Raw genomic sequence first — 24,888 nt, 5'->3', positions numbered from 1 at the left:
AGCTTGAGTTAAAGGAGTTATGCCATTAGCTAATAACACTAATTGGCTGTTACCCTCAATGTAGGCCAGCCATTATAAGAAGATATGATTCACCCATACTCAGCAGGTATGTTACGCACCGTTATATATTGTTGGCACTTTAAAGAATTCCATCAGTTCACTCAAGCATACAGAATGCAGATTTCTTCCAAGGTACTCAATAAGGGCACCCACAGAACTGACAATGGAATCAACTCTTACAGCTCTAAATTCACATCTGCAAGAACTCACATTCTTTATCCCTTTGAACTATGCAAGATACTAATGGTTGTTTTCCATACATAAAGATCTATAAAATAATAAAAAAAAAAACCTCCCCTTTCCACTGTATATTTGTTATGTGCTCTCTGCAAAAGTTAATGGTGATTTCCAAAAAATCACCACACGCTGGAGGTCTTTTTTCTATTGCAAGAATAAAGTTGAGGAAAGCTCCTAGACCTCCTTTTTGTTGTGCTTTAAAACACAAGCAGCATAAGCAACTAGTGGCTCACCTTGCACACAGAAGCCTGCAGGATTGCATCAAAGCCACCTTCTGGAGCATCTCTGTTCCGGGAAACCTTCTGTTTCTGAACTTCTTCATTGAAACGGTCCACTTTATCCGTGAGGGACAAGAGATGGCGGAATCCAAAGGATGGGACACAGTGTGGAAATAACTTGTAACTGGAAGCAGAAATGGAGAAATAGAAATGAAAGGGGTGTGCTTAAGTGGCCTGAGGACAGAATGAGGAGCCAGGAATTGCAGAGTTCTGTTCCCAAGTCTAACACAAGTAAATCCCTCTGGACAAGTCACTCAAACCCAAGCATTCCAATGCAGCTTCTCAATTTGATAGCCTCCAATTCTGGATGCTCAACTAGAAACACTTCCCAAAGAGCCTGATTTTCTGAGGTGCCAAGCACCTACAGTTCCGAGCAGGAATTGTGGTTGTTCAGCACTCCTGGAAAAAGTCAAAAGTCGAGGCACCCAAAGTCAGAGGCCACTTTTGAAAACATGGGCTTAGCAGTTAAGTTTTGGCTCCTGCATAATAGGGCTAGGATTGCTTTATCACTTAGGACTGTTTGAATCCACAGCACATTAGCTGCTGCATCATGTAAGTGATATTAGAAAGACAAAACAAAGCCTTAAATGGCTATATTACAAGCAACGAACCAGAGCTCTGAGCATGATAAACCAGACGGCTCAGGGCTCTGGATCAGCTGATGTGACAGATTAGCATGATGTCTAGGAAACACTGTGGACTCTTGGTTGAGAACTTCCACCCTGGTGTCTAACATGCTTACAGTACGTGACATTCGTGACACCTAAGCAGTTTTCCAAATTGATAAGCGTCCTTATTAGTGATATTGCACTTAAAGCACCACACAGATATGAACTCATTCATCCCTACAGCACCAATGTGAGGCAGGTGAGTAACTATTATCTCGGTTTTCCAGTCCCAGGGTGAGTCAGTGGTAGAGGTGGGATTAGAATGCCCTTCAGCCCCTGTGCCAATTCTACCATGTCTCTCTGCTCTTGGCTCCAGCACCAGGCTCTGATTGGAGTTAATGTCTTCAGCCCAATTGATTGTGTCTCACAAACACATCACATGTGCGTAAGCACTGCAATTTTAGCTCTCAACCTCTTTTGCTGGGGTTGGAGATTTTCACAGTTTAACAACTTCAAACCCAATTAGCTAACATTCTGCAGGCTAAACAGAGTCTTTCTTTTAGTGCTAGGTTAATGAAGTGGAAAAAAACAGTGAATGCATGGGGGGGCTTGGGAAGGGAGGGAAAAAAAACAATGAGTTTAAAGTAAGTGAGGCTAGAGAGTAAGACTTTTACTGATTCATTATTAACTTGTAAAATAACCCAGGAGAACAATTAAAGGCCTTTGATGACAGCTTTATATTCAGGGCACCATTTGGCTTAACATAGCTTAAAAGATTCTTTTAAGAGGCCGAAGATTCTATTTTAACACAACCCACTGAGAATTCAGATTCCTTACTTGCCAGTCATGTACGCAGGTATACAACGTTCAGTCTCTAGGGACCAAGCATAAGCTCGTTTAATTGAACTTCAGGTATTTTTCACACTGCGATGTACATATCCATATAGTAGTGCGCTTTATAGTAGTGACTGTATTGTGTGCAATGATATCATCTACCTTGGGTACGCTACATACAGAAGGGAACAAATCATCCAGTGCGGTTTCTAGCTACACTAGGGTTAAAAAAAAAAAGAACTAGATAAATTCATGGAGGATAGGTCCATCAATAGAGGGTCCTGTGGCACCTTTAAGACTAACAGAAGTATTGGGAGCATAAGCTTTCGTGGGTAAGAACCTTACTTCTTCAGATGCCCACGAAAGCTTATGCTCCCAATACTTCTGTTAGTCTTAAAGGTGCCACAGGACCCTCTGTTGCTTTTTACAGATTCAGACTAACACGGCTACCCCTCTGATACTTGAGGTCCATCAATGGCTATGGGCCAGGATGGTGTCCATAGCTTCTGTTTGCCAGAAGCTGGGAATGGGTGACAGGAGATGATCACTTGATGATTACCTGTTCTGTTCATTCCCTCTGGGGCACCTGGCATTGGCCACTGTCAGAAGACATGATATTGGGCTAAATGGACCTTTGGTCTGACCCAGTATGGCCATTCTTATGTTCCTATGTACATATTTGCCTTCTGATTTAAAATGCATGATGGAGCACAGGAAGGATGAAGACAAGAAAGAGGATATAAACAACAGCTCAGAGGGGCCTTCTACCTGTGGAGGGGATGGCATGGTGTGATCGCTTATGATCAAGCCTTTGCTCAGGGTTCCTATTCACTTATAGGGGCAACTCACGGTGTTTGTGCTCTTCAAAGCCCTGACTTGTCTGTGGCTCAGCAAGAGGTTCCTATTGCTGGCTCTGAGTAAAATGCCTGGGGGGCTGGAAGTCAGGTTTGATCAGCTGAGGACCCTCTCACCTTTGAGATCTGCTCTTCTTGGCACTTCACCAGAGCCCCTGGCTATCAGGGCAGGGAATAGATGCTGATTTAGCACTGGGTGTGTTCGTTTCCCCCCAACCCACAGGTTTATGGAAATTTACGATATTTACTTGTTGACATGAACCTGACTGATCCAGTGATACGGGCTCTGGACAGCAGCAAAATAAGAAACAGACCATGGAAATAGAAATAAATAGCATATACCCATCATCACAGCATGCTCCTCTAACCTTTAAATTGTACATATCAGGAAATTGTACATGCCAGCTGCATAAAGATGAGAGTTTCCTAGGTCCTGTTTTTTTAATACCATCCCTGTGACAATTCAAATCTTCAGGTGAGTGATGTTGCGTTTTTGTTCATATTCTTAGAGGCCAAATCCTGGATCTTGGGATGTAACTCAAAAGAAGGCACACATTAACACTGCAAAAGCACCAAAGCCTGCTTACTTACTTACTGACTTACACACACGATCAGAGTTTGGGGGGATTCGGCGCTCATACCCAGCTCAGCACAGTAAGCGCTGAAAGAAACGGGCCACCCCACATCAGCTGCAATCTCTAAATCCTGCTCCAGAAACCACCTGCAACTCAGTATCCAGAGAGCCTGCAGAGTGGGAACTCTACTGCTCTTGGGAAGCTAGGAATGGGGCAAAACAGTTGTGCTCCCAGGGTTTCACTCCTGGCTGCAGTTTTTTGGGTGCAGGCAGGCAGAGAGCTCGGGAGTTTTTACATGTGTCTAAAAACAACCAACCAAAAAGACCTAACTCCCTAACAAGCAAACGACCTCTGCTCTGCAAAGCAAACATGGCAATCCACTTCTACGGCAGCAATCAGGGAACAATGGCGATCCAGAGGAAAACAAATTAATAGACAGAGGAGAAAGAACAACCCTGAAGCAGGCATTCCAGCCAAACCACTCATTTCTCAATTCCCCTTAAATCTCTTCCCAACCCCACAGCTGCTTAGGACACCTCATAAAGGCGAAGACCTGGCTAAACCCAAAAGGCATCTGTGTGTGGAGAATGTTATGATATAAAGATAGTCCGATCTAACAGGAACGCGCGCACAATAGGAAAGAAGACGGCAACAGCTTTAGACTGATTTAATTAAAGGACTGCAACAATTTCCAACTTCTCACTGAACACTTAGTTCCCCTTCCTCTTATTCCCCCTTCACCCTCCCAATGTATTTTTCATTTGCACTGCATTTCACTGGATACAATTAATTTAATCGTATCTTATCTGTACCTCAACCAGATCTTGCAGATCTGATTTAAATCCCTTCCCCAGCCTGCCAGAAATGTGAGACAATGGCAGAGAAGATGACTGAGCATGTACGCTCGAGGCAGTGCTCAAATTGCAGGGGGAAAGTAGAAAGCACTGAGTATCCCATATCATCGTGGCAATAAGCCATCCCTATACCCTGGTGCCCTGTCGACTGCAGCAGGTGAGCACAGCATTCAGAAGAATGGGCTTTGACCGAACGACACAGGACAGCCTTCAGAGTGAAAATATTCATCCCCAGAGCCAAGCATTCATCCTTAGCCAGCATGGTTTTCGCTGCATCAGCATGCCAAAGTTGGCAACACAGGATAATTCAATTTAGCTTAAAGTAAAGTAAGGCCACTTTAATTCTGAATAAGTGCCTCCACACAGGGCTTTAATGCGGTTTAACTAAACCACGTTAAATTCACATCTTTAGTTAATTTGGATTAATTTTCCAAAGTGTCTCCCTCAGACAAATCTTAAATCTGGTCTAAGGATATTGATGTCAATGGAGTTACACCAACATTAAATGGGCATGAGAACCAACCTGTCATGGGGTGTATATACCCTATTCTGGCCTGGCAACCCAGGAGCTAATGCAGGAACTGCCAGCCAACCCTGATTGGCAGCCTCACAGCAGCTGGGAGAATAAAAGATCTGGCGTGTAGAGAGGTGGGGTGGCTGCCAGAGGAGCAAGCAGGCTGAAGAAGGAAATTCCAGCCTTTAGGCTGCTGAAAAGCTGCCCAGAGAAGGGACAATCACCTCTACAGGCTGGAAAAGCGCTACTGAAACCAAGGGAGGTAGGAAGGAGCTCAGGGCACAGTGCGAGGAGTTGCTGAGGCCGGATTCTGCCCGCATAGTTTAAGGACCCTGAGCTGGAACCCAGTGGAATTGGCAGGCTAGGTCCCCAACCGATCCTTGGGAGACATAAGAACAGAAGGGGTTTCCAACTGATCCCACCAATTATAAGGGGGAAACCCACAAACCCCAGCAGGCCTGAGGCTAACACCCTCCATTGACCAAATGGGACTACCACAGAGACTTAGGCAAGAGGAGATGACTGACTGTCCCTCCAGATTGAGTGAACTCTGGTGCAGTGCTCCATCTGGACAAAGGGGGCGCAGTTGAATCGGCACACCCACTCACACAAGCCCATTCAACATGCCTTCAATGACCATCTGACATTACTCCCCCCCGAAAGTTTCATTGTTAGAGGCCAGCCAAAACAGCTCGTCTCATCTTTGAATTGAGGATTGCTGTTCACATTCGAACCCACGGTTCTGAAGCCAGACCTATAATTTTGGTTCCAAATCAAACCAAAAATAGATGGCGACTGTTTTTCAGTTAAGAGTTGAATGGTGCCAAAATCTCACAAGAAATGTTATTCTTTTATGGTCTTTGGCCTAAGATGGCAGAAGCTCATAAGAACAGTTCACCCGCTTTGAGTCAACTCCTGGCCCTGAGTGAGATAATCCAGATGTGAACAGCACATCCTCAGACCATCACAATTAATTTGGAAGCTACACATATGAAAACATGTCTACTAATGTAAGGCATTAACCAACCACAAGTTTCCCCAGACGTTGCTGACTCCAGGAACATTTTCATGGTCAAAGGGTCAAGAGTTGCTGTGGGTGGGATTTTCAGAAGTGCTCTGAATTGATCTAACACTACTCCCACTGAAGTAAACAGGAGTTTTATCATTGACTTTAATGGGAGAGTGTTAGTTTAATGCTGAGCACTTTTGAAAATCTCACCCCACATGTCTAAAGCAGGAGCTTCTGGCCTCTTTCACAACAGCACAACACCACATGTAGCTGGTGCCCCCAAAACAAATGGGGTGGGAGGTTGATGGACAGGGAGCGTTCACATGTCCAGCAAATAAACAAAATTCCTGTGAGAGAATTCACTAACATGCCCCTCCTTTTCTGCCAAGCCAGACTCTAAGGGCTGATTCTCCTCTCACTTAGACCAGTCTCCCTCTGGTATAATTCTACAGATTTACTCCTAATTTGCACTGGTGTAGATGGAGAGGTATCAGGCCCAGAGTCTCTAGGCAGAGCACACCAGAGTGAGGAAGCCTCTGAAATGACTGCAGAGCTAACAACTGAGCTGTATGGATGAGCAATAGCTTCTGGAATCCATCCACGCTCTCTCCACCCGCTCCATACCCAGCATCATTAAAGGATGAAAAAAAATAGCAACAGTTTCTAGCCTATTATCTTCAAAATACTTCAGAAGCATATGTTAGTCCTCCTAAGACCAGTACTCCAAATACCCCAGTAAGGTAGGCAAGTATTAATGTGGTCTCCATTTTAAAAATAAGAAAGCTGAGGCAAAGAAGCTTAAGTGATTTGTTCAGGGCCACAGAGTGAGTCAGTGTCAGGGCCGGATTAGAATTCAGAAGTTCCCGCCTCCTGGTCCTTTGCTCCAACCACACCTATGTCTGCTCCTTCACCCAAGCATCCAGCTGCACCAAGGATTCTGTTATAAAGTGGGGGTTTTGCACATCTTGATGTTCTGTGGCTCCTGAGCCGTAAAAAGCTGTCCTGCTTTGTATAGCACTAGAGCATCACAACAGTGTGGCTGTGGGTGCTCAGCACCTCTGAAAATCTGGACATAACTGTGTGTAATCCAGCTGACTCTAAAACAGCAACAACAAATCAAAGCTTTCAATAATGGTCCAAGAGAACACCACTGAACCTGCAGTGAGAATTACATAGGTGGGCAACGCACAGAGTATTTTAGGGTGGAATTACATAGGGCTTGAGACAAAAACGCTCATCAAAGCCAATGGAAAGACTCCTTATATTGTATTTTTCCATAATTGGAGATGTGCCTGAAGGAACGACAGAGCTTAACCACCATGAGGTTGGAGAGGAAGAGGGTGAGTTAAAATCCATATTGGAATTTTGCTGATTGGACCGAGTGCTATCCCTGAATATAAATGCATTGTAAAGAAAAACAATGAGCTGTGTTTGCTTGCTCAGTTTGTAAACAATGCTCAGTATTGTAACCCAAATGGAAAGAAAGGGTGTTATGGAACCATTGTCAAAGGAAAGACAGCAAGAAAACGGCAGCTAGCAACTGATGCATGCTGGTTGAGCAGTTGCCTGCAGTAGTCCCATAATCACCCATAGTAGACACATCATTTCATCCAGCATGATCACTAACATAGTGCATGCAGCTAGCCAGAGAGCTGGGGCAGGGTGTTATCCATCTTGCAAATGTGAAAGATCACGCAAGTCACCATAAAAAAGGATGCTGCCAACAATGAAGAAAACTGCCTGGCATCCCTACTCTACATGACATATGCCAGCCTAATAATAATAATAATAATAATACCAACTAGCTCTTATATAGCACTTTTCATCAGTAGAGCTCAAACTGAGGTATGTATTACTACCCCTGTTTTACAGATGGGGAAACTGAGGCACACAGAGGGGGAGTGACTTGCCCTAGGCACCCAGCAAACCAGTAGCAGAGCCAGGAATAGATCCAGGTCTCCCATGATATAGTCCAGTGCTCTATCCACTGGGAAACACTGCCTCCCCCAGCCTGCATCCTCCCTCCAAGCCCCCACTGAAGCATGCTTCACAACTGGTCAGTGGGGCTCCAGAGAACACTTACCCAATGCAGGGATTGTTTTGATATCGTGGAGCTGTGTAGGAGAAAGGAGAAATATTTTTGTCCACAAATGACCCAAACCCCAGCCGGAAATTGCTGGTGAGCTTCCTCATCTCCTCAGCCAGCTTGGTTCCCAGATTCCGAATGTTATCCAGGTCATCCTTCATGGATAGCGAGAGATCCATCAAGTAATACAAATCCACAGGATAGTCTTCTACCTGACGAACCTGCACTCGGAAGGAAGTCTTGTCACCTGCAGGAGCAGAAGATCAGGAGACAGTGAAAAGAATTGCATTCTAGAAAGAGTTCCCCACCACAACACACACCCTTTTGAATCTGGGTCCATATTTATTCTGCTTCTAATACCATCAACAGCAATAGACATAAGTATTCATGTTGAAAATATGAACTGTTCTGCAAAGTTTCCTGTTGCAACGTGAAATTCATATATGCAAAATCCAGACAGCACACTTTTCTTGCTGTAGCCCATTCCTACATATATACCATTCCTTCCCTAAACTGACCACAGAAATAGCTGGAGATGTGCAAGAAAGGGGAGAGGGAAAGGAGGCTAAACATGTCTTTTTGTAAATCCATTCCCATGTATGTAAACTGAGAAATGTTACTCTAGTCTGTATCTACATCTAGTTTTGGAGAGGAAGGTGAGGAGTCCTTCATTTTTAGTTTAGGTAGCACCTAAATATATGCAGCACTGTATATACTGTGTCAAACAAACAACAAAATGCTTATAATCTAGATACACACTTGGGTCCAAAATAATACAGAAAGAAAAGGAAGTAGCGTGGATCACAGAATACATCATGGAATAGAGCAGATTTTTAGAAGGCTATCGAAAGAGGGACCTTGGCAAACCTTGCTTGGCGGTTGGTTCAAAATAGAATGGGCATAGTCAATGAAAGTACAAGGTGGGTATGGACAAAAGAGACAAACAGAATGGTCCAGAAAGAATCTTCGGTGGAGCAGAAGAAGTGAGAAGAGTGTGGGAGGAAAGGAGGGCAAGAGATGTGGACAAGGAGGAGAAAACAAGAAGTCTGGACTTTATGCAGAAGACGAGTCTATAAAGAGATTAAAGAAAGGAGGAGACCTTGCCAGTCTCTCGGATCATGAGAATGGGTCTTGTCAGCAGCATTTTGGATAGACTGGGAGTGGAGGAGAGATGAATTAGAGAGAAGATTGCTGTAAGTTATAAGAGAAACTTATTTACCTGTGGTAACTGGAAGTTCTTCAAGATGTGTGGCCCCTATCTGTATTCCACTGTGGGTGTGTGCATGCACTCCATGCACCCGAAGTTGTAGAATTCTTGCAAGTGGTGTCCATTGGATCGTGCATGCACTTTTGCCCTCCTCAACGTTGAGGGCATAAAGGGCAGAGCACACCAACCACCTCCCCAGTTAAATCCAATAAAGATCCGAAGCAGAGGGAAAGGAGGGCAGGAAGTAGAATACAGACAGGGACCACACATCTCAAAGAGCCTCCAGTTGCCACAAGGTAAGTAACTTCCTCTTCTTCTTTGAGTGCTTGTCCCTGTGTGTATTCCACTGTGGATGACTGACAGGCAGTACTCAAGTTGGAGGAGGATGTAGACAGCAGAGTCATTTGGAGGACTTCTGTCCCAAAGAACGCATCAGTGGAGGAGTTAGGTTGTAGTGCAGAACGTCTCGCAAACGTGTGGCTGGAACTCCACTTGGTTGCCCTGCAAATGTCAAGTAAAGGTACTTCCTGAAGCAATCCCACTGAAGTTGCTTGAAGTTGCTTGAAGAACAGGAAGTTGCTTGAGTTCTTGTAGAATAAGCCCTCAATTCATGAGGGGGAGGAAGATGCAACAATTGGGTAACAGAGCAGGATACAGTCCAAGATCCATTTAGAGATCCTCTGGGAGACTACAGCTTGACTTCTGACTCATTCTACTATAGTGAAATACAGCCTAGGTGATTTTCTGATTGCTTTTGTCCTTTGCAGGCAAGAGCACAACATACACTGAGGGAATGAAGTCTCCTCTCCTACTCAGATGAATGTGGTTTTGGAAAAAACACAGGTAAGTGGATTAGCTGGTTTATGTGAAACTCCAAAATTACTTTGGGGGTGAATTTCGGATGTAGTCGTAAAGAGACTTTGTCCTTATGGAATATGGTGTATGGAGGATCTGCCATCAGGGCTACCAGCTCATCAACCCTCCTGGCTGAAGTAATAGCCATAAGGAATGCAACTTTCATTGACAACTGAGACATGGAATATGTAGCTAATGGTTCAAAGTGAGGCTGAGTGAGTGCTGAAAGTACAAGGTTTAGGTCACACTGAGGAGTAGAAAGCAACAGAGGGTCCTGTGGCACTTTTGAGACTAACAGAAGTACTGGGAGCATAAGCTTTCGTGGGTAAGAACCTCACTTCTTCAGATGCAAGTAATGGAAATCTCCAGAGGCAGGTATATATCAGTGTGGAGATAATGGAGGTTAGTTCAATCAGGGAGGGTGAGGTGCTCTGCTAGCAGTTGAGGTGTGAACACCAAGGGAGGAGAAACTGTTTCTGTAGTTGGATAGCCATTCACAGTCTTTGTTTAATCCTGATCTGATGGTGTCAAATTTGTAAATGAACTGGAGCTCAGCAGTTTCTCTTTGGAGTCTGGTCCTGAAGTTTTTTTGCTGTAAGATGGCTACCTTTACATCTGCTATTGTGTGGCCAGGGAGGTTGAAGTGTTCTCCTACAGGTTTTTGTATATTGCCATTCCTGATATCTGACTTGTGTCCATTTATCCTCTTGCGTAGTGACTGTCCAGTTTGGCCAATGTACATAGCAGAGGGGCATTGCTGGCATATGATGGCATATATAACATTGGTGGACGTGCAGGTGAATGAGCCGGTGATGTTGTAGCTGATCTGGTTAGGTCCAGTGATGGTGTTGCTGGTGTAGATATGTGGGCAGAGTTGGCATCGAGGTTTGTTGCATGGGTTGGTTCCTGAGTTAGAGTTGTTATGGTGCAGTGCGTGGTTGCTGGTGAGAATATGCTTAAGGTTGGCAGGTTGTCTGTGGGCGAGGACTGGCCTGCCTCCCAAGGTCTGTGAAAGTGAGGGATCATTGTCCAGGATGGGTTGTAGATCACTGATGATGCGTTGGAGAGGTTTAAGCTGAGGACTGTAGGTGATGGCCAGTGGAGTTCTGTTGGTTTCTCTTCTGGGCCTGTCTTGTAGCAGGAGGCTTCTGGGTACACGTCTGGCTCTGTTGATTTGTTCCTTTATTTCCTTGTGTGGGTATCGTAGTTTTGAGAATGCTTGGTGAAGATCTTGTCGGTGTTGGTCTCTGTCTGAGGGGTTGGAGCAGATGCGATTGTACCTCAGTGCTTGGCTGTAGACGATGGATCGTGTGGTGTGACCGGGGTGGAAGCTGAAGGCATGAAGGTAGGCGTAGCGGTCGGTGGGTTTTCGGTATAGGGTGGTGTTAATGTGGCCATCGCTTATTTGTACGGTGGTGTCCAGGAAGTGGACCTCCCGTGTAGATTGGTCCAGGCTGAGGTTGATGGTGGGGTGGAAGCTGTTGAAAGCATGGTGGAATTCTTCCAGGGTCTCCTTCCCATGGGTCCAGATGATGAAGATGTCATCAATATAGCGTAGGTAGAGAAGGGGCATGAGTGGACGAGAGCTGAGGAAGCGTTGTTCCAGGTCAGCCATAAAAATGTTGGCATATTGTGGGGCCATGCGGGTGCCCATAGCGGTGCCACTGGTCTGGAGGTATATATTGTTACCAAATTTGAAATAATTGTGCGAGAGGATAAAGTCACAGAGCTGAGCAATAAGTTGTGCTGTGTCATCATCAGGGATACTGTTCCTGACAGCTTGTATTCCATCTGTATGTGGGATGTTTGTGTAGAGAGTCTCTACATCCATGGTGGCTAGGATGGTGTTTTCTGGGAGGTCACCAATGCATTGTAGTTTTCTCAGGAAATCTGTGGTGTCATGGAGATAGCTGGGAGTGCTGTCTGAGTAGGGAGTCCACATATCCAGACAGTCCTTCAGTGAGAGTGCCAATGCCCGAGATGATGGGGCGTCCAGGATTTCCAGGTTTGTGGATCTTAGGTAGTAGATAGAATAACCCTGGTCGGTGCTCTAAGGGTATGTTGATTTGTTCCTGTGTTAGTGTAGGGAGTGTTCTGAGTAGATGGTGCAGTTTCTTAGTGTATTCCTCAGTGGGATCTGAGGAAAGCGGCCTGTAGAATTTGGTATTGGAGAGTTGTCTGGCAGCCTCCTTTTGGTAGTCAGACCTGTTCATGATGACAACAGCACCTCCTTTATCAGCCTCTTTGATGATAATGTCAGGGTGGTTTCTGAGGCTGTGGATGGCATTGTGTTCTGCACGACTTAGGTTATGAGGCAAGCGATGTTGTTTTTCCACAATTTCTGCCTATGCACGTCGGCGGAAGCATTCTATGTATAGGTCCAGACTGTCATTTCGACCCTCAGGAGGAGTCCATGTGGAGTTCTTCTTCCTGTGTTGTTGGTGGGAGGGTATCTGTGTATCAGTGCGCTGTTCAGTGTTATCATGAAAGTATTCTTTGAGTTGGAGGCACCGAAAGTAGGCTTCCAGATCACCACAGAACTGTATCATGTTCGTGGGGGTGCTGGGGCAAAAGGAGAGTCCCCGAGATAGGACAGACTCTTCTGCTGGATTGAGTGTGTAGCTGGATAAATTGACGATATTGCTGGGTGAGTTAGGGGTACCCCTGTTGTGGCCCCATGTGGCAGGTAGGATTTTAGACAGCTTACGGTCCTTTTTCCTTTGTAGAGAGGTGAAGTGTGTAATGTAGATCTCCTGTCTTATTTTAGTAAAGTCCATTTGTGTGGAGGGTTGGTCATTTATGAAAGTCTCCAGGTTGGAGAGCTCTTTCTTGATGTTTTTCTGTTTGCTGTATAGGATGCTGATCAGGTGGTTCCTCAGTTTCTTTGATAACGTATGGCATAGTCTCTCACTGTGGTCTGTGCAGTATGTAGATAGCAATGGATTTTTCACCTTCAGTCCACTTGGTATGATGTCCATAACACGGCTACTCCTCTGATACTGAGGAGTAGGTTTCCTTACTGGCAAGAAGGTTCTGATTAGGCCCTTCAATAATCTGTTAATTAACAGCTTACTGAAAATTGAATTACCATCTGATGGTGGATGGAACACACTCATTACTGCCCAGTGGACTCGTATAGAACTGAGGGAAAGCCCAGCCATTTTGAGAGAAAGATGATAGTCCAAAATAAGGGGCATATCTGCTGACTCAGGAGATAAGTATTTCTGCTGTGCCCAAATGGAAAAATGCTTCTATTTCCTAGTAGAACCTTTTCTGCTATTCTTAAGGATGGTTTGGTACAGCTTCAGAGCAAGAACGTTCTGGTGTTGATGCCTATTCAAAAACCGAGCCATGAGATGAAGCGCTTTAGGGTTGGAATGCTTGATCCTGCTCTTCTTGTGAGTCAAGAGATTGGGAAAGGACTTGATGCTGATTGGAAGGAGATTCAGGAACTAAAATTATCTGGGCCAAATAGGGGTGATGAAAATGACTCGTGCCCTATCCTGATGAATTTTCCCTATGACCTGAAGTAGGAGTGGTAAGAGAAGAAAGGCATAGCTCAGATGGTCGGACAGAGAGAAGGACAGCATCATCTTGGGAGTGTAATCCTAGAGATCCTCTGGAAAAGTGCATGTTGCATTTCTTGTTTGTTTGGGAGGCAAATAGATCCCAGTTGGGTTTCTACCATTGAGCGAAGATACTGTTCACTACGGAATTGCATTATTCCTACTTGTGCTTGGTGAAATGCCTGCTGAGGGTATCCACCAAGACATTCGGAGTACCTGGAAGGTAAGCTGCCAAGAGGGTGGGTGATTTGATTCCTGTCACACCATAGGAGGGCTTCTTGACTTTGAAAACAAATATAAACATTTTGAGGACATAAGGAAATGCTCAAAGACTTTGGGGTATCCATTACATATGGAACAAAAGGGAGCAGCACCCTTTGAGTTCTTGAAACATGGATTTTCTTGGCTTGGGAGTCAAGAGTAAATAGAAATTCACTATAGATGAGAAACCGCCTTAGACAAAGATTGTAACTTGCTGAAAATAAGTTTAAGTCACTAGGAAGTGTATTTTGTTTTGTTTTACTTGTAACCAGACCTGCCTGTTCTCGATTTATCACTTAAATATCTGTTCTTCTGTTAATAAACTTAGTCCTGTTTTATCACAAAATCATTTCAGTGCTGTGTATTAAACTGAAGGGTAAAGGAGGCCGTGAACTTGATAACTTCTATAAGGGTCCAGTGAGAGGGACTGGACACTGCAGGTAGGATGGTTTTGGGGAGACTCAGGTAACCAGGTTGGTGGAAGCCAGGATGAGGCCACTGTGCTGTGAGCAGGGCTCTGAGCCAAAACTGCACAACACAGAAGCACCCCGGGTTCCAAAGCAGGCAGTGGCACAACTCCTTACTGGTCTGGGTGAACCCCCAAAGCATCAGAGTTACTCTGGAAGGAATTGTTACCACAGTATTCATGCTGTGTTTGGTTGGTGAATACACTGTTTGGAGCCATGCCTGAAGGCAACGTAGGTAGAGTCTGGCAAATGGGGTAAAGCAAGTGCATGAAGTCATGTTCCCAAAGAGGGAAAGACAAGTTCTGACCAGAGCTCAAGGATTGCGTGTAACCTGATCTATCAGGTTGTTCATGATGTGAAACCTGTCCCTCAATAAATAAGCTCTTGCCATGACCAAATCTGTGGTGGCCCCTATGTGGCCTACAGTTTGCACTGGAGTGAGGATAGACTTTTCCAAGTTCACAATAACTCCTAGGGAAGAAAAAAGTTGAAGCATTAATGACATCAATTCATAGGCTTCCTGACATGTTCTGGCAACGAGAAGCCAATTGTCGAGATAGGGGAAGATGGTGAGGCTGTTCTGTCTGAAATGAGCTGCTACTATCACAAAGACCATGGTAAAGACCCTGAGGGGTGAGGCCGAATGGGAGCACCCTGTACTGGAAGTGGTCAGGGCCCAACATGTATCTGAGAAAACACCTGTGGGTGGGTTGAATATCCATGAGAAAGTAAGCTTCCTTCATACCTAGAGCTGTAAACCAGATGTACTTCTCCAGAGATGGGATTATTGAATCCAGAGAAATCTCAGTTTGCAAATAAAACAGTTGAGATGGCAGAGATTGAGAATAGATCTCCAACCTTCCTTCTTTTTGGGTGCTAGGAAGTAGGTAGAGTAAAAACCTTTTTCTTGATGTTGAAGAGGTATGTGCTGTAATGCTCCTCACTGGAAGAGATATTTCACTTCCTGCCTCAAAATCTTCTCATGAGAACAGTCCCTGAAGAGGGATGTTGGGTTTTGGGGGGTTTGGAGGAGGTAGGGAAGTAAACTCCAGCGAACAACCAGACTGGATGATATCTAACACCCATTTGTCTGTTGTTATGGAACTCCAATTGTGAAAATAGTGCATTAAACAACCCCCAAAGAATATGTGGGGATCAGGTAGCAGTGACATCACAAATAATTTGCAGCTGTCAAACTCCTATCAAAAATATCTTTTCAGCAGGGGTTGGGGTTCAGATGGTGCTGTAGATATGGGAGGTGCAGGAAGATGAGACTTCTATACACTTTGTCTCTTACGAGGACGGTCATAAGATCGCTGATGATAAAACTGTTGAGATGTTGGGTTAGGTTTACAAGTATTCTACACAGCCCAGGGCAGCGAGCTTCCCAGCCCAGGTCGACATTTTTATTTTTAGTGTGGTAGCGCAAGCCCGAGTCTGCCAACCTGCTACGGGCTGCGCAGACATACCCTCAGTGTCTTATCACTGGGGGGCAATCACATGTGGAGCTGCACAAAACTTGGCAGCTATGCTTGTTATGAAGCATCACTGTCAAGCAGTGTGGATCCTAGGTTCTCCTCTCTTCCACTGGACTAACTCCATTTAATTCAATGGGTAAAACCAGGAGGAGACTCACACTTAGCAGCTTGGTTTAGAAGCCACAGCTATTTAAATTATTTCCCTACATCTCTAGTTCAAGAGATACTTCCAAAGCAGGGCCCCTTTTATTACATGTAACTGCTTTGCCGTGGGGCTTGCATAGGAAGGAGTTCCTGATAAAGGCATGGCTATTAAAGGAGGGCAGTTTCTATATTAACAATTGCACAGTAGGTTGTGGCTACTAGAGAGCAGCTTCTAAAACAAAGGGTTTGTCCACACTGGCACACTGACACTTCCTCAGCAAAACTTTTGTCGTTCAGGGGCATTAAAAAAAAATACACTGAAAAAAGCACCAGTGTGAACAGCGCTTTAACAAAGCCGCTGCCACTCGCAGGGGGTGGAAGTCTTTTGTCGGTGGGAGAGCTCAATCCTGCCGACAAACAGCAGTTACACTGTGCGCCTTTTAGCGGCACAGCTGTAGCGGCACAGCCGTGTCACTAAAAGCCTCGTAGTGTAGCCATAGCCAAAGAGTATCAAAGAAGCTACATGCCATACTAGCAACTATGCCCCCGCATCCTATCCAAGTTCCAGTTTAAATACAATTTTCTTTCTGTAGTGCTGGAAAGCCATTACACTATGGGGCATGAATTAGCATAGAGCCTCCAAGTGAACAAAGTTATCAGGATGGCTAAATGTGAACAGCTAATCAGAACATGCTACCAATATATATTGGTGGGGAGAGGTGATAAAGGGAGAACGATATGTGTGCAATACCTATTAACACTGAAGGGGTTGGTGGGAGAACAGATGCCCGCAGTTGCAGATGTGGGTGTTGAATTTAGTGCTGTAAGAAACAGTTTTAAATAGGAAAAAATAGGAACATGTAAGTGAGAATCAGAATGAATTTCCTGCTGAAATGTTCAGCCTTTTCAGAAACAAAGTTTTGGACCTAACCAATTTGAATGAAACCTTTTAAACTCAACTACAAAAAATGATCCCACCATTCTAACATCTTCAACTGCTGCAGGAAGAAGCGGTTCTGTACATGGAAGGGAAGGGGAATACTGCACAACCAGTGAGGTGGCATTTGACCAGTTGATCCTGGGGTTCTCGACTCTCTTGTTAAAGAGAAGCACACAAACTGAAGGCACTTTAATTATATGCATTTAATTTTACATCATCAGCTATGATAATTTAAGATCTGTCAAGGCTGCTGTACATTAAACACACAGTACAACTCAGTCCATGTCTGTTTAATCTTCAGACACATTAATGGCTTCCATCTCTTCCCTAGAGAGCAAGAGTTGTTTTAATCACTAACGTTTATTTAAAGCTACAATCTTTCCTTATTCCCTGCACTGAGCGAGCTTCTTCTGAGTAACGATTTCACCTGCAGCACTAAATATGCATTCAGTGGAAGTGATTGATGTGACAGGAGGCTTAGCTACAGAATAGCCTTTCCCCCACTCCTCCCTAAAACTGTTAACAAGCAGGTTTTTTCTTTCCAGTTAGTAAAGGGATTTCCCTTTGTGCATGAAGAGCAGTTTTCACATGGTGTTCTTCCCTCTTCTAGAGAAGCCTCTGGACTTTACAGTCATAGGGTGAAATTCTATCTCCGTTGAAATCAGTGGGAGCTTTGGGATTGATTTCCATGGGACCAAGATTTCACCCAGGGTGTTTATAACCCAAATAACTGAAGAATAAGCCTCATAATTGTAAGATCTCAAGGCAGGGAACAAGTCTTTTCTATGGCTACAATCCTACTAACATTTACCTATGTGCTTAAACTTTACACTGTGCAAGCAGTCCCATTGAAGTCCTGTTATGGTCTGCAAACTCAGCATGTCATTGTTTGCAAGATCAGGGCTGTATTTCTAAAGCACCACGTGCATAACAACAATCTGTGGAAGTATTTTAATAATAACCCACACATGCAATTGCTTTCATCCATTCAGCTGGGACTAACATAGTACTAGCTGCTTCCACTCCCCACCCAGTGTCACCCCACCACTAACAACGACTTGCACTAATATGACCCCTTTCATCCTAAGACCTCAAAACCCTTTACAAACTCTACTTAAAGCTCATAGGAACACTATGGTAAGGTGACACTAGGGGCCCAGATTCTGAATTGAATCCAAATAAGAGGGAAGAATCTGGTCCAGGGAAACAGATTTTAAGTGACAAGTTCAACAATCCACAGCGAGTCAGGGAAAGCACCTTTAAGTATAAGCACTTTTAAGTTTTGACTCCCAGTCACCAGCTCTTTCTTTAGACCATACTGCCACACTGTTATGTTTTGAAGAACTTATTCAAATCCCCAATCAAAAATTGAGGAACACAGAAGTTGCAGTATAGGATCAGATGATTAGTCTATTATGTCAGGTGTCCTGTCCCCTGCAGTGGTCACTGAGAAAGGAGAAAACCCCTTTAAAGATACCTAGCCACTTGAACAATGCTGTCTGTACATGAAGGAACAACACTTCTTCTTGACCCTTGCAACCTACACCTTTGAACATGGAGATGAAATTACCTTTCTGATCTCAGTTTGCAAACCACACTTCCTCTCAAGAAGAGGGTCAATACAGCAGTAATTGGATGAAATTCTATGGACTGGGGTTATGCTGGAGGTCAGACTAGATGATTTAATGGTCACTTTTCACCTTAAAATATAGGAATCAATCTATGAAAGACTTGAACTGAGAAGGAGTGAGATACTGGGTCCAAATCTCCTCTCACTCTAATAAATCCATTGATTTCAATGGAGTTACTGCTGATGCACACAAGTGTAAGTGAAGAATCAGGTCCATCATTTCCACTCCATTACTCCTAGACACTTTCACCCTCTGGAATAATCCACAACCCCCAGAGCTTTGATTTTAAACTTTCCCTAAACCTGAATTAAGGAACACTGCTGATACATTGTCTCAAACAGTTCATTTGAGAACTAGAAAGACTGGTTTTACCTGACTTAAGAATGAAATCTCAGCAATTATTTTCTGAGTCACTGCTGTAAAAATGGACAGAGGAAGATTTATATACACTGGACTATAATGTGGAGAAAGCATCTATCTTGTTTATTTAGCATATGACAATCTTTCTAGGTACCCTGAAATACAATTATTCTCCCAAAAGCGCTCTTATTCCTATTTTGTAATGCTTAGGGCTAAATGGACAATAAAACATGTATTCTATTTTATATTTTTAATTCCATTCACATTTCTGATAGCCAACCAGGACACTGTGCATTAATGCTAGAGACAAGCTTTAAACCATGGTATTAAAAACTGCACACCTGACTTTGATGTCCCTTATATATCTGTAAATCTGGAGTGACTCCCATAAAGTCAGTGGAGTTATACTACTTTGAACTAGAAGCCTGCCTCAAGATTTAAGAGTCTAACTTTACACACTGAGATTTGAAAATTTGGTATTAGGACATTAGAAATACCTTGAAAGAGTCAGAAGGATAGATCAGATTGGAGATTGGTATCTCCCAACTATCTACTCTGTTCTGCTTCTAGTTACTAGTCAAAGATACAGACACCTTGATTCATCTTCAAAGTATTAAGACACTTATGCAAAGTTTCCTGATGGAACACAAAATTGGGAGCACATGCAAAGTCCAGACAATGCGGTTTCCTTTCTGTTTCATATTTATTGTCCTGCCATTAAGTGAAACGATCAGAACTCAAATTCTTACATAAGGATTAATACGTAATTTCCACAGGAGATGCTAACCGACACGATTAGGAAATCATTAGTCCTAAATAAGATGGGATCCTGCTCAACATTAATGGAAAAGAATGAAAGTGGAAGATCCCATTACAAACATCCAGAATTATTCCTCCCTGCAATGGTCCCTATACCTCGCTGTGCCAGCATACAGGTGCTGGGAAAGTCCTGTAGCTGGCTGGGGAAGAATTTCCTCAGCTCAGACACTGGGTAGGCACCACTACACAAGCCCCCTGGAGGGTGCACCAATGGCAAAGGGAAGTCCCTATAGCACTGAAAACTATGTGGATTCTGGACAGTTCAGGTAACACAGGTGCCCATGAGCAGCCCAGGTAGAGCAGGTTTAACTTAGAGCAACCCCTGGGGTAGCTAGTTTACATCAGGGGCTGCACTGGCCTCCAGCCAGCCCAGAATTGAGAGAGCACAAAGATGGACTAAAATCATTTTTACCTCCCACTGTGCTGTGGGCTGTGCCTCCTGGAGATGCAGTGCACATGCTACCCTAAATCTCTATTTTGGAATGCTGATTTCTATTGATCTGCCATGTAAAAAAAACAGAGACCAGTTCACAGAACCCCAAAGACACAGTGTATGTAGTATATCTATCTAGCATAGGTGTTTCTAAAGCACTCTTCGCCTAGGAGTTGTACAAGTAAAGACAGCACCAAGTGGATTCCAAATGGCAACATTCCCACCATCTCTCTCCCTTGCAAACCTCCCTCATCTCCTCTCTCCAATAAAGAAGGCCTTATCTAGGCATGGGATCTTACATTTTGATCCTAAAAAGGCCAGTCTGCATTGCACATCTAGTCAGAACTGAAGCCTGCCCTCCATTCTGCACAAAACTGTACCCCCAGAGTACCTATCAAACAGGAGAACTGCTCTCATTTCTGAAGGCTACTGACCGGTAGCTAAAAGGCCAGCCTGGGGGGAGTTTCACCACCTTCTCGCTAGCTACAATACAAAAAGGTCAATTTACATGTTGAAAACTGCAGAACTATCCTGGGAAGCTCTGGAATTTGCTGGTTACAAGAAGTTTCATGGTAGGGAGGGTCTTGGGGAGTCAGGGTTTGATAGCAATGCTTTGCTGATACAGTGTTTTCTGCCAGCAATTGAGTCAGGAAACTCTTTAGCATAAAAGAATTAGAGTTGGTCTTTTGCGGCAGTAAATCTATTTGGTATACAGCACTAAGTCCCAGAAACCATCTGCATGGCGATTCCTTGCCAGCAGCAATTCCGTGCATGCCTGTGATTTGTCTACTATAGTATCAGCGCTCTCTCTCTCCCTCTCTCTCAAGAGCAGACCATGGCTTTGTCTACACTGCCAACTGAATGACAAAACTTTTGTTGTTCACAGGTGCTTTAAAAAGTCCCCCCCTCTCCCCAAAAGACAAAAGTTTTGCAGTGGCAAGTGGTAGTGTAAACGGCCCGCTCATTGTCCGCAGAGCACTCTCCTGTGGACAACAAGGGGGGGGTGAGGGAGATTGAAGTATTTTGTCGGCAAAAGTGCCGACAAACCGCATTTACACTGCCCGACTTTAAGCGACACGGCCATGTTGCTAAAAGCTATGTAGTGTAGACAAAGCCCACGCTTCCCTCCCTACTCCTGGGCTGCTTAGTCTTTATCACTGCAGCCAAAAGAGTGATTGGAGAGGCTCTGTCCTGGGATGGAAGAGAGGGATTTGATCTGCATTTTCAGAAGCATCCACTAATTCTGGGTGCCCAATTTAAAACAGTATTGGCCTTGAGACTGCTGCTGCTTTGCAGAATAAGGTACTTTCCAATGTAAAAAGAACGAGTACCACCTGTGGCACCTTATAGACTAACATATTTATTTAGGCATAAGCTTTCGTGGGCTAAAACCCACTTCATCGGATGGGCTAAAAGATGAAGTGGGTTTTAGCCCACGAAAGCTTATGCCCAAATAAATTTGTTAGTCTATAAGGTGCCACAGGTACTCCTCATTCTTTTTGCTGATACAGACTAACACAGCTACCACTCTGAAACCTTTCCAGTGTAAGTGGCCCTAAGAGAGCACTGCATTGATTCACGTTGGGAAGATTTTATTCAGAACCTTAAGGGCTAGAATATTTGTAAAGTTAAAGCTTGCATCGTGCAGAAACTGACGGAAGCCCTAGAGCAGCACTGGTACTGGAAGCCACCAAGTACCAGCTCAATCTTCCCCCTCTTCATGGGAAAAGAAGACATACTTCATCTTTATCTGGAGCAAAACCACCAATCCCAGACTCACCCACACTTTCTTTTTATGAATCAAGTGTTTATATTTGCTTTTAGCTTTGCTATAAAGGGTCTTTTTTGTCTTACATACCAAATGCCAAATATTTTTGTAAGAATGCTGAACCCACACTACAGCTTTTTTTCCTTCGCAAGAAACTTTAGATAACAAACATGCTTCCATGGCTCAGTACCGGCTCTTTCAATTATAAATGCTTTGCTTTTTAATTGGAAGTTTCAGGGGAACGGATGGCTTAGGGTCACAAGTTCCACCCTCCTAGGTCAGTAACAGCCAAAGCCCCGATCTTGCAATTTGTGTTTTTCTGGGTCTTTCGCACAGCAACAAGGAACAGATAAGCATTTTTAAAATTTGTTTAATTAGAACATGATGATTGTAAACCACAACAATTGTCAGGCTGGGGATTACGTGTAGGATCTGAGGCCATTTTTAACTCTTTCTTTTTAATTGACTAATTTTGAAGTTGAGAATGTCCCTTTACGCACTTATAAAGGATTAAGACTAATACTTATAAGGGTTTGATAAAGAATTAACTGATCTGGAGGTCAACATAACACCCTCTCGAGTGAGCAGAAATACTGAGGCCCTTACTCCACAATGCACAGATGGACTGAAGTCAATAGGACTGCGTGGGTTTAGCAGTTTACCTTTGTGTTGTAAGTTACAGGATCAGGGCTTGACATCTCAAATCTACTCAGAATTTCACACACACACACACACACACACACACACACACACACGGCTGGTGCAATCCATTAGGTGACCTAGGCAATCGCCTAGGGTGCTAGAATTTGGGGGACGGCGACCGCGGCGGTATTTCGGAGGCTGGACCTTCCGCTGCCTCTGTGGGGGGCGGCATTTCGGGGCAGGACCTTCCGCCGCCTAGGGCGGCAGAAAAGCTGGCGGCGCTCCTGCACACACACACACACACACCCCTCAAATATCTTCTAATCCAGAACAAAGGTCAGCATCATTGTTAACTCACCAGGCCGCAGATTCAACGAGATCTTCTGAGGCATTATTTGTGTAACATCCGAAAGGGTCAAGCTAGAGCCCTTGCTACTTAGAGGAAGATTCTCCACTATGTTAATGCTGCTTTTGGGAGTCTCAAGTTCCCCTGCACAGCCATTCGTAATCAGGTTTTCTACGAAGTCGCACCTCGATGTGATGAATTTTGTGCTGCCAAATTCCTAGGAGTTGGAGAAGGAACAAAAGGGAAAAAAAATCAATTCTGCAATTGGAGCCTTGTTTTGACATGCAAGGATTTGCAGCAAGAGGGAGGTGAGAGGAAGAGGACAGTGTCATCTAGATTGGTGCATCCAGCACCTAGAGGGACTGAACCTTTCAGATCAAAGTACTGCAACAGTGAGAATGCAGGGGGAATATGGGAGAGGACAATCCTTCGGAAATGTTGTGAAAGCTGGAGTGTATGCTGATAACTAGGGCTCCATATCTGTCGCAGAAGTCACCGTGAGAAAGACAAGCTTTCAAGTCTTACAGAGCTCTTCTTCAAGACTGGGAAATGTACTGCCAGAATCACAGTAAAATGCAAGGTGGAACAGATTAGCATAAATAGCTAGCACATATTGTAAGGGACCATTCAAGGTAGAGTTACCTGTTAACACCTTTGCAGTCTTAGGACAAAAAGAGGGGGTTAGTGGGTTACAGATTGTTGTAATAAGCCATAAATTTTGTCTCTCTAATATCCGGGGACTGACACAGCTACAACACTGCATACAACAATGGAAGATATCGAATTTAGCCATCTGAAATGGAAACTCCACAACATGAAGAAAAAAGAAGAAAAACTTAACAGCAACATATGCTTCCGGAGCAATTGTGCAAGAAACAAAACATCATCCCTCGCCATCTATAACTCTCTGACCACTACACACAACTCCATATAGGCTGAACAGCTCTGCACAGACACTAAAAATCATGGCCTGAACAGAGACACTGGATTTTTGGCTTACAACAACAACTGGTAAACCTCTTTTTTGTCCTATGACTGCAGAGGTGTTAACAGGCCATTCTATCTTGAATGGTCCCTTACAATATTGCTGTGATGCTGGGAGTACCTTTCCAAGACTTGAGGAAAAGTTGTGTGTGGCTAGAAGGCTTGTCTCTCTCAGCAACAGAAGTTGGTCCAATAAAAGATATTACCTCACCTACCTTGTCTCTCTAATACAAGGAAGAGTGAGGAGAGATTCTGGGATCGCTGGGAGGGAGTGGGAGCAGAATTAGGTGGGAATGGAATGTTTTAAAGGGGAAGGGGAGAAATAAGCTGTATATGTTGAGGAAGATGTTAAAACCTAATATGGGCTTGTAGATAAATGGACTCAACCTCCAACTTGCCCTCATGTATATCTGGCAATTAATATTGAACCAAACTACAGCAAATGTGTATCCTATTGTATGTGGACGGAAGCGTGCTGGGGTGTAGGCCACAACTGAGAACAGTCATTTGTTGCCCCAGAGCAAGATATAGTCACAAGGAGTTTACCAACTGCATTGAGATGGCCCTCAGCCCTAGCAACAAAGAAACTTAATCCAAACACACAGCATTCCCTGGGGGCAGTGGCTTTGTAACATCCAGGCAGATAAAGAGGCCAAATATTTTTCTAAAAGGAAGGCGGCTCTGCTGACTAAAGCCCCCTTTGGGAGTCAGGAGACCCACGGCCTGATTCTTGATCTCATTTATACTGGCTTTACACTCGCACAGCCCCAGGGATTTCAGTGGTGTTGCTCCTGACTTAGCTGAGACCAGAATCAGGCCCCGGGGTTCTACCGCCAGTTTTGCTACAGTCTGCCTCTGTCATCGCAACATTTCTATGCCTCCAAATTCCCATCTGGAAAATAGGAATAATACGTTATTAATCATGTTTATTACTGTAGTACCTAGGGACCAAGCAAGGGCCCCAGTGTGCTAGGTACTGTACAAACTCAGAGGAGCATATAGCCCCTGCCTCTAAGAACTTACAGTATCAACTGCCAGATTGTGCAACCCTTACTCACACTGGCAGGCACTTACTCAA

At 44.2% G+C, this 24,888-nt stretch overlaps 1 protein-coding gene across 1 annotated transcript in view; it reads right to left on the bottom strand.

Moving 5' to 3' along the window:
• The window catches only part of ITGB5 (integrin subunit beta 5), a 114,121-nt gene that overhangs the window by 73,033 nt on the left and 16,200 nt on the right, over positions 1 to 24,888 (bottom strand). Inside the window, exons 3-5 of the mRNA XM_054043937.1 lie at positions 22,839 to 23,043; positions 7,907 to 8,156; positions 531 to 699 (exon numbers count right to left, since the gene is read on the bottom strand). Of these exons, the coding sequence (XP_053899912.1) occupies positions 531 to 699; positions 7,907 to 8,156; positions 22,839 to 23,043 (624 nt within the window). The remainder of the gene's footprint in view (positions 1 to 530; positions 700 to 7,906; positions 8,157 to 22,838; positions 23,044 to 24,888) is intronic.

Source organism: Malaclemys terrapin, chromosome 11, assembly GCF_027887155.1.
Source record: "Malaclemys terrapin pileata isolate rMalTer1 chromosome 11, rMalTer1.hap1, whole genome shotgun sequence".
Classification (NCBI taxonomy): domain Eukaryota; kingdom Metazoa; phylum Chordata; order Testudines; family Emydidae; genus Malaclemys; species Malaclemys terrapin.
This window is presented reverse-complemented; position numbering and strand designations above follow the sequence as displayed.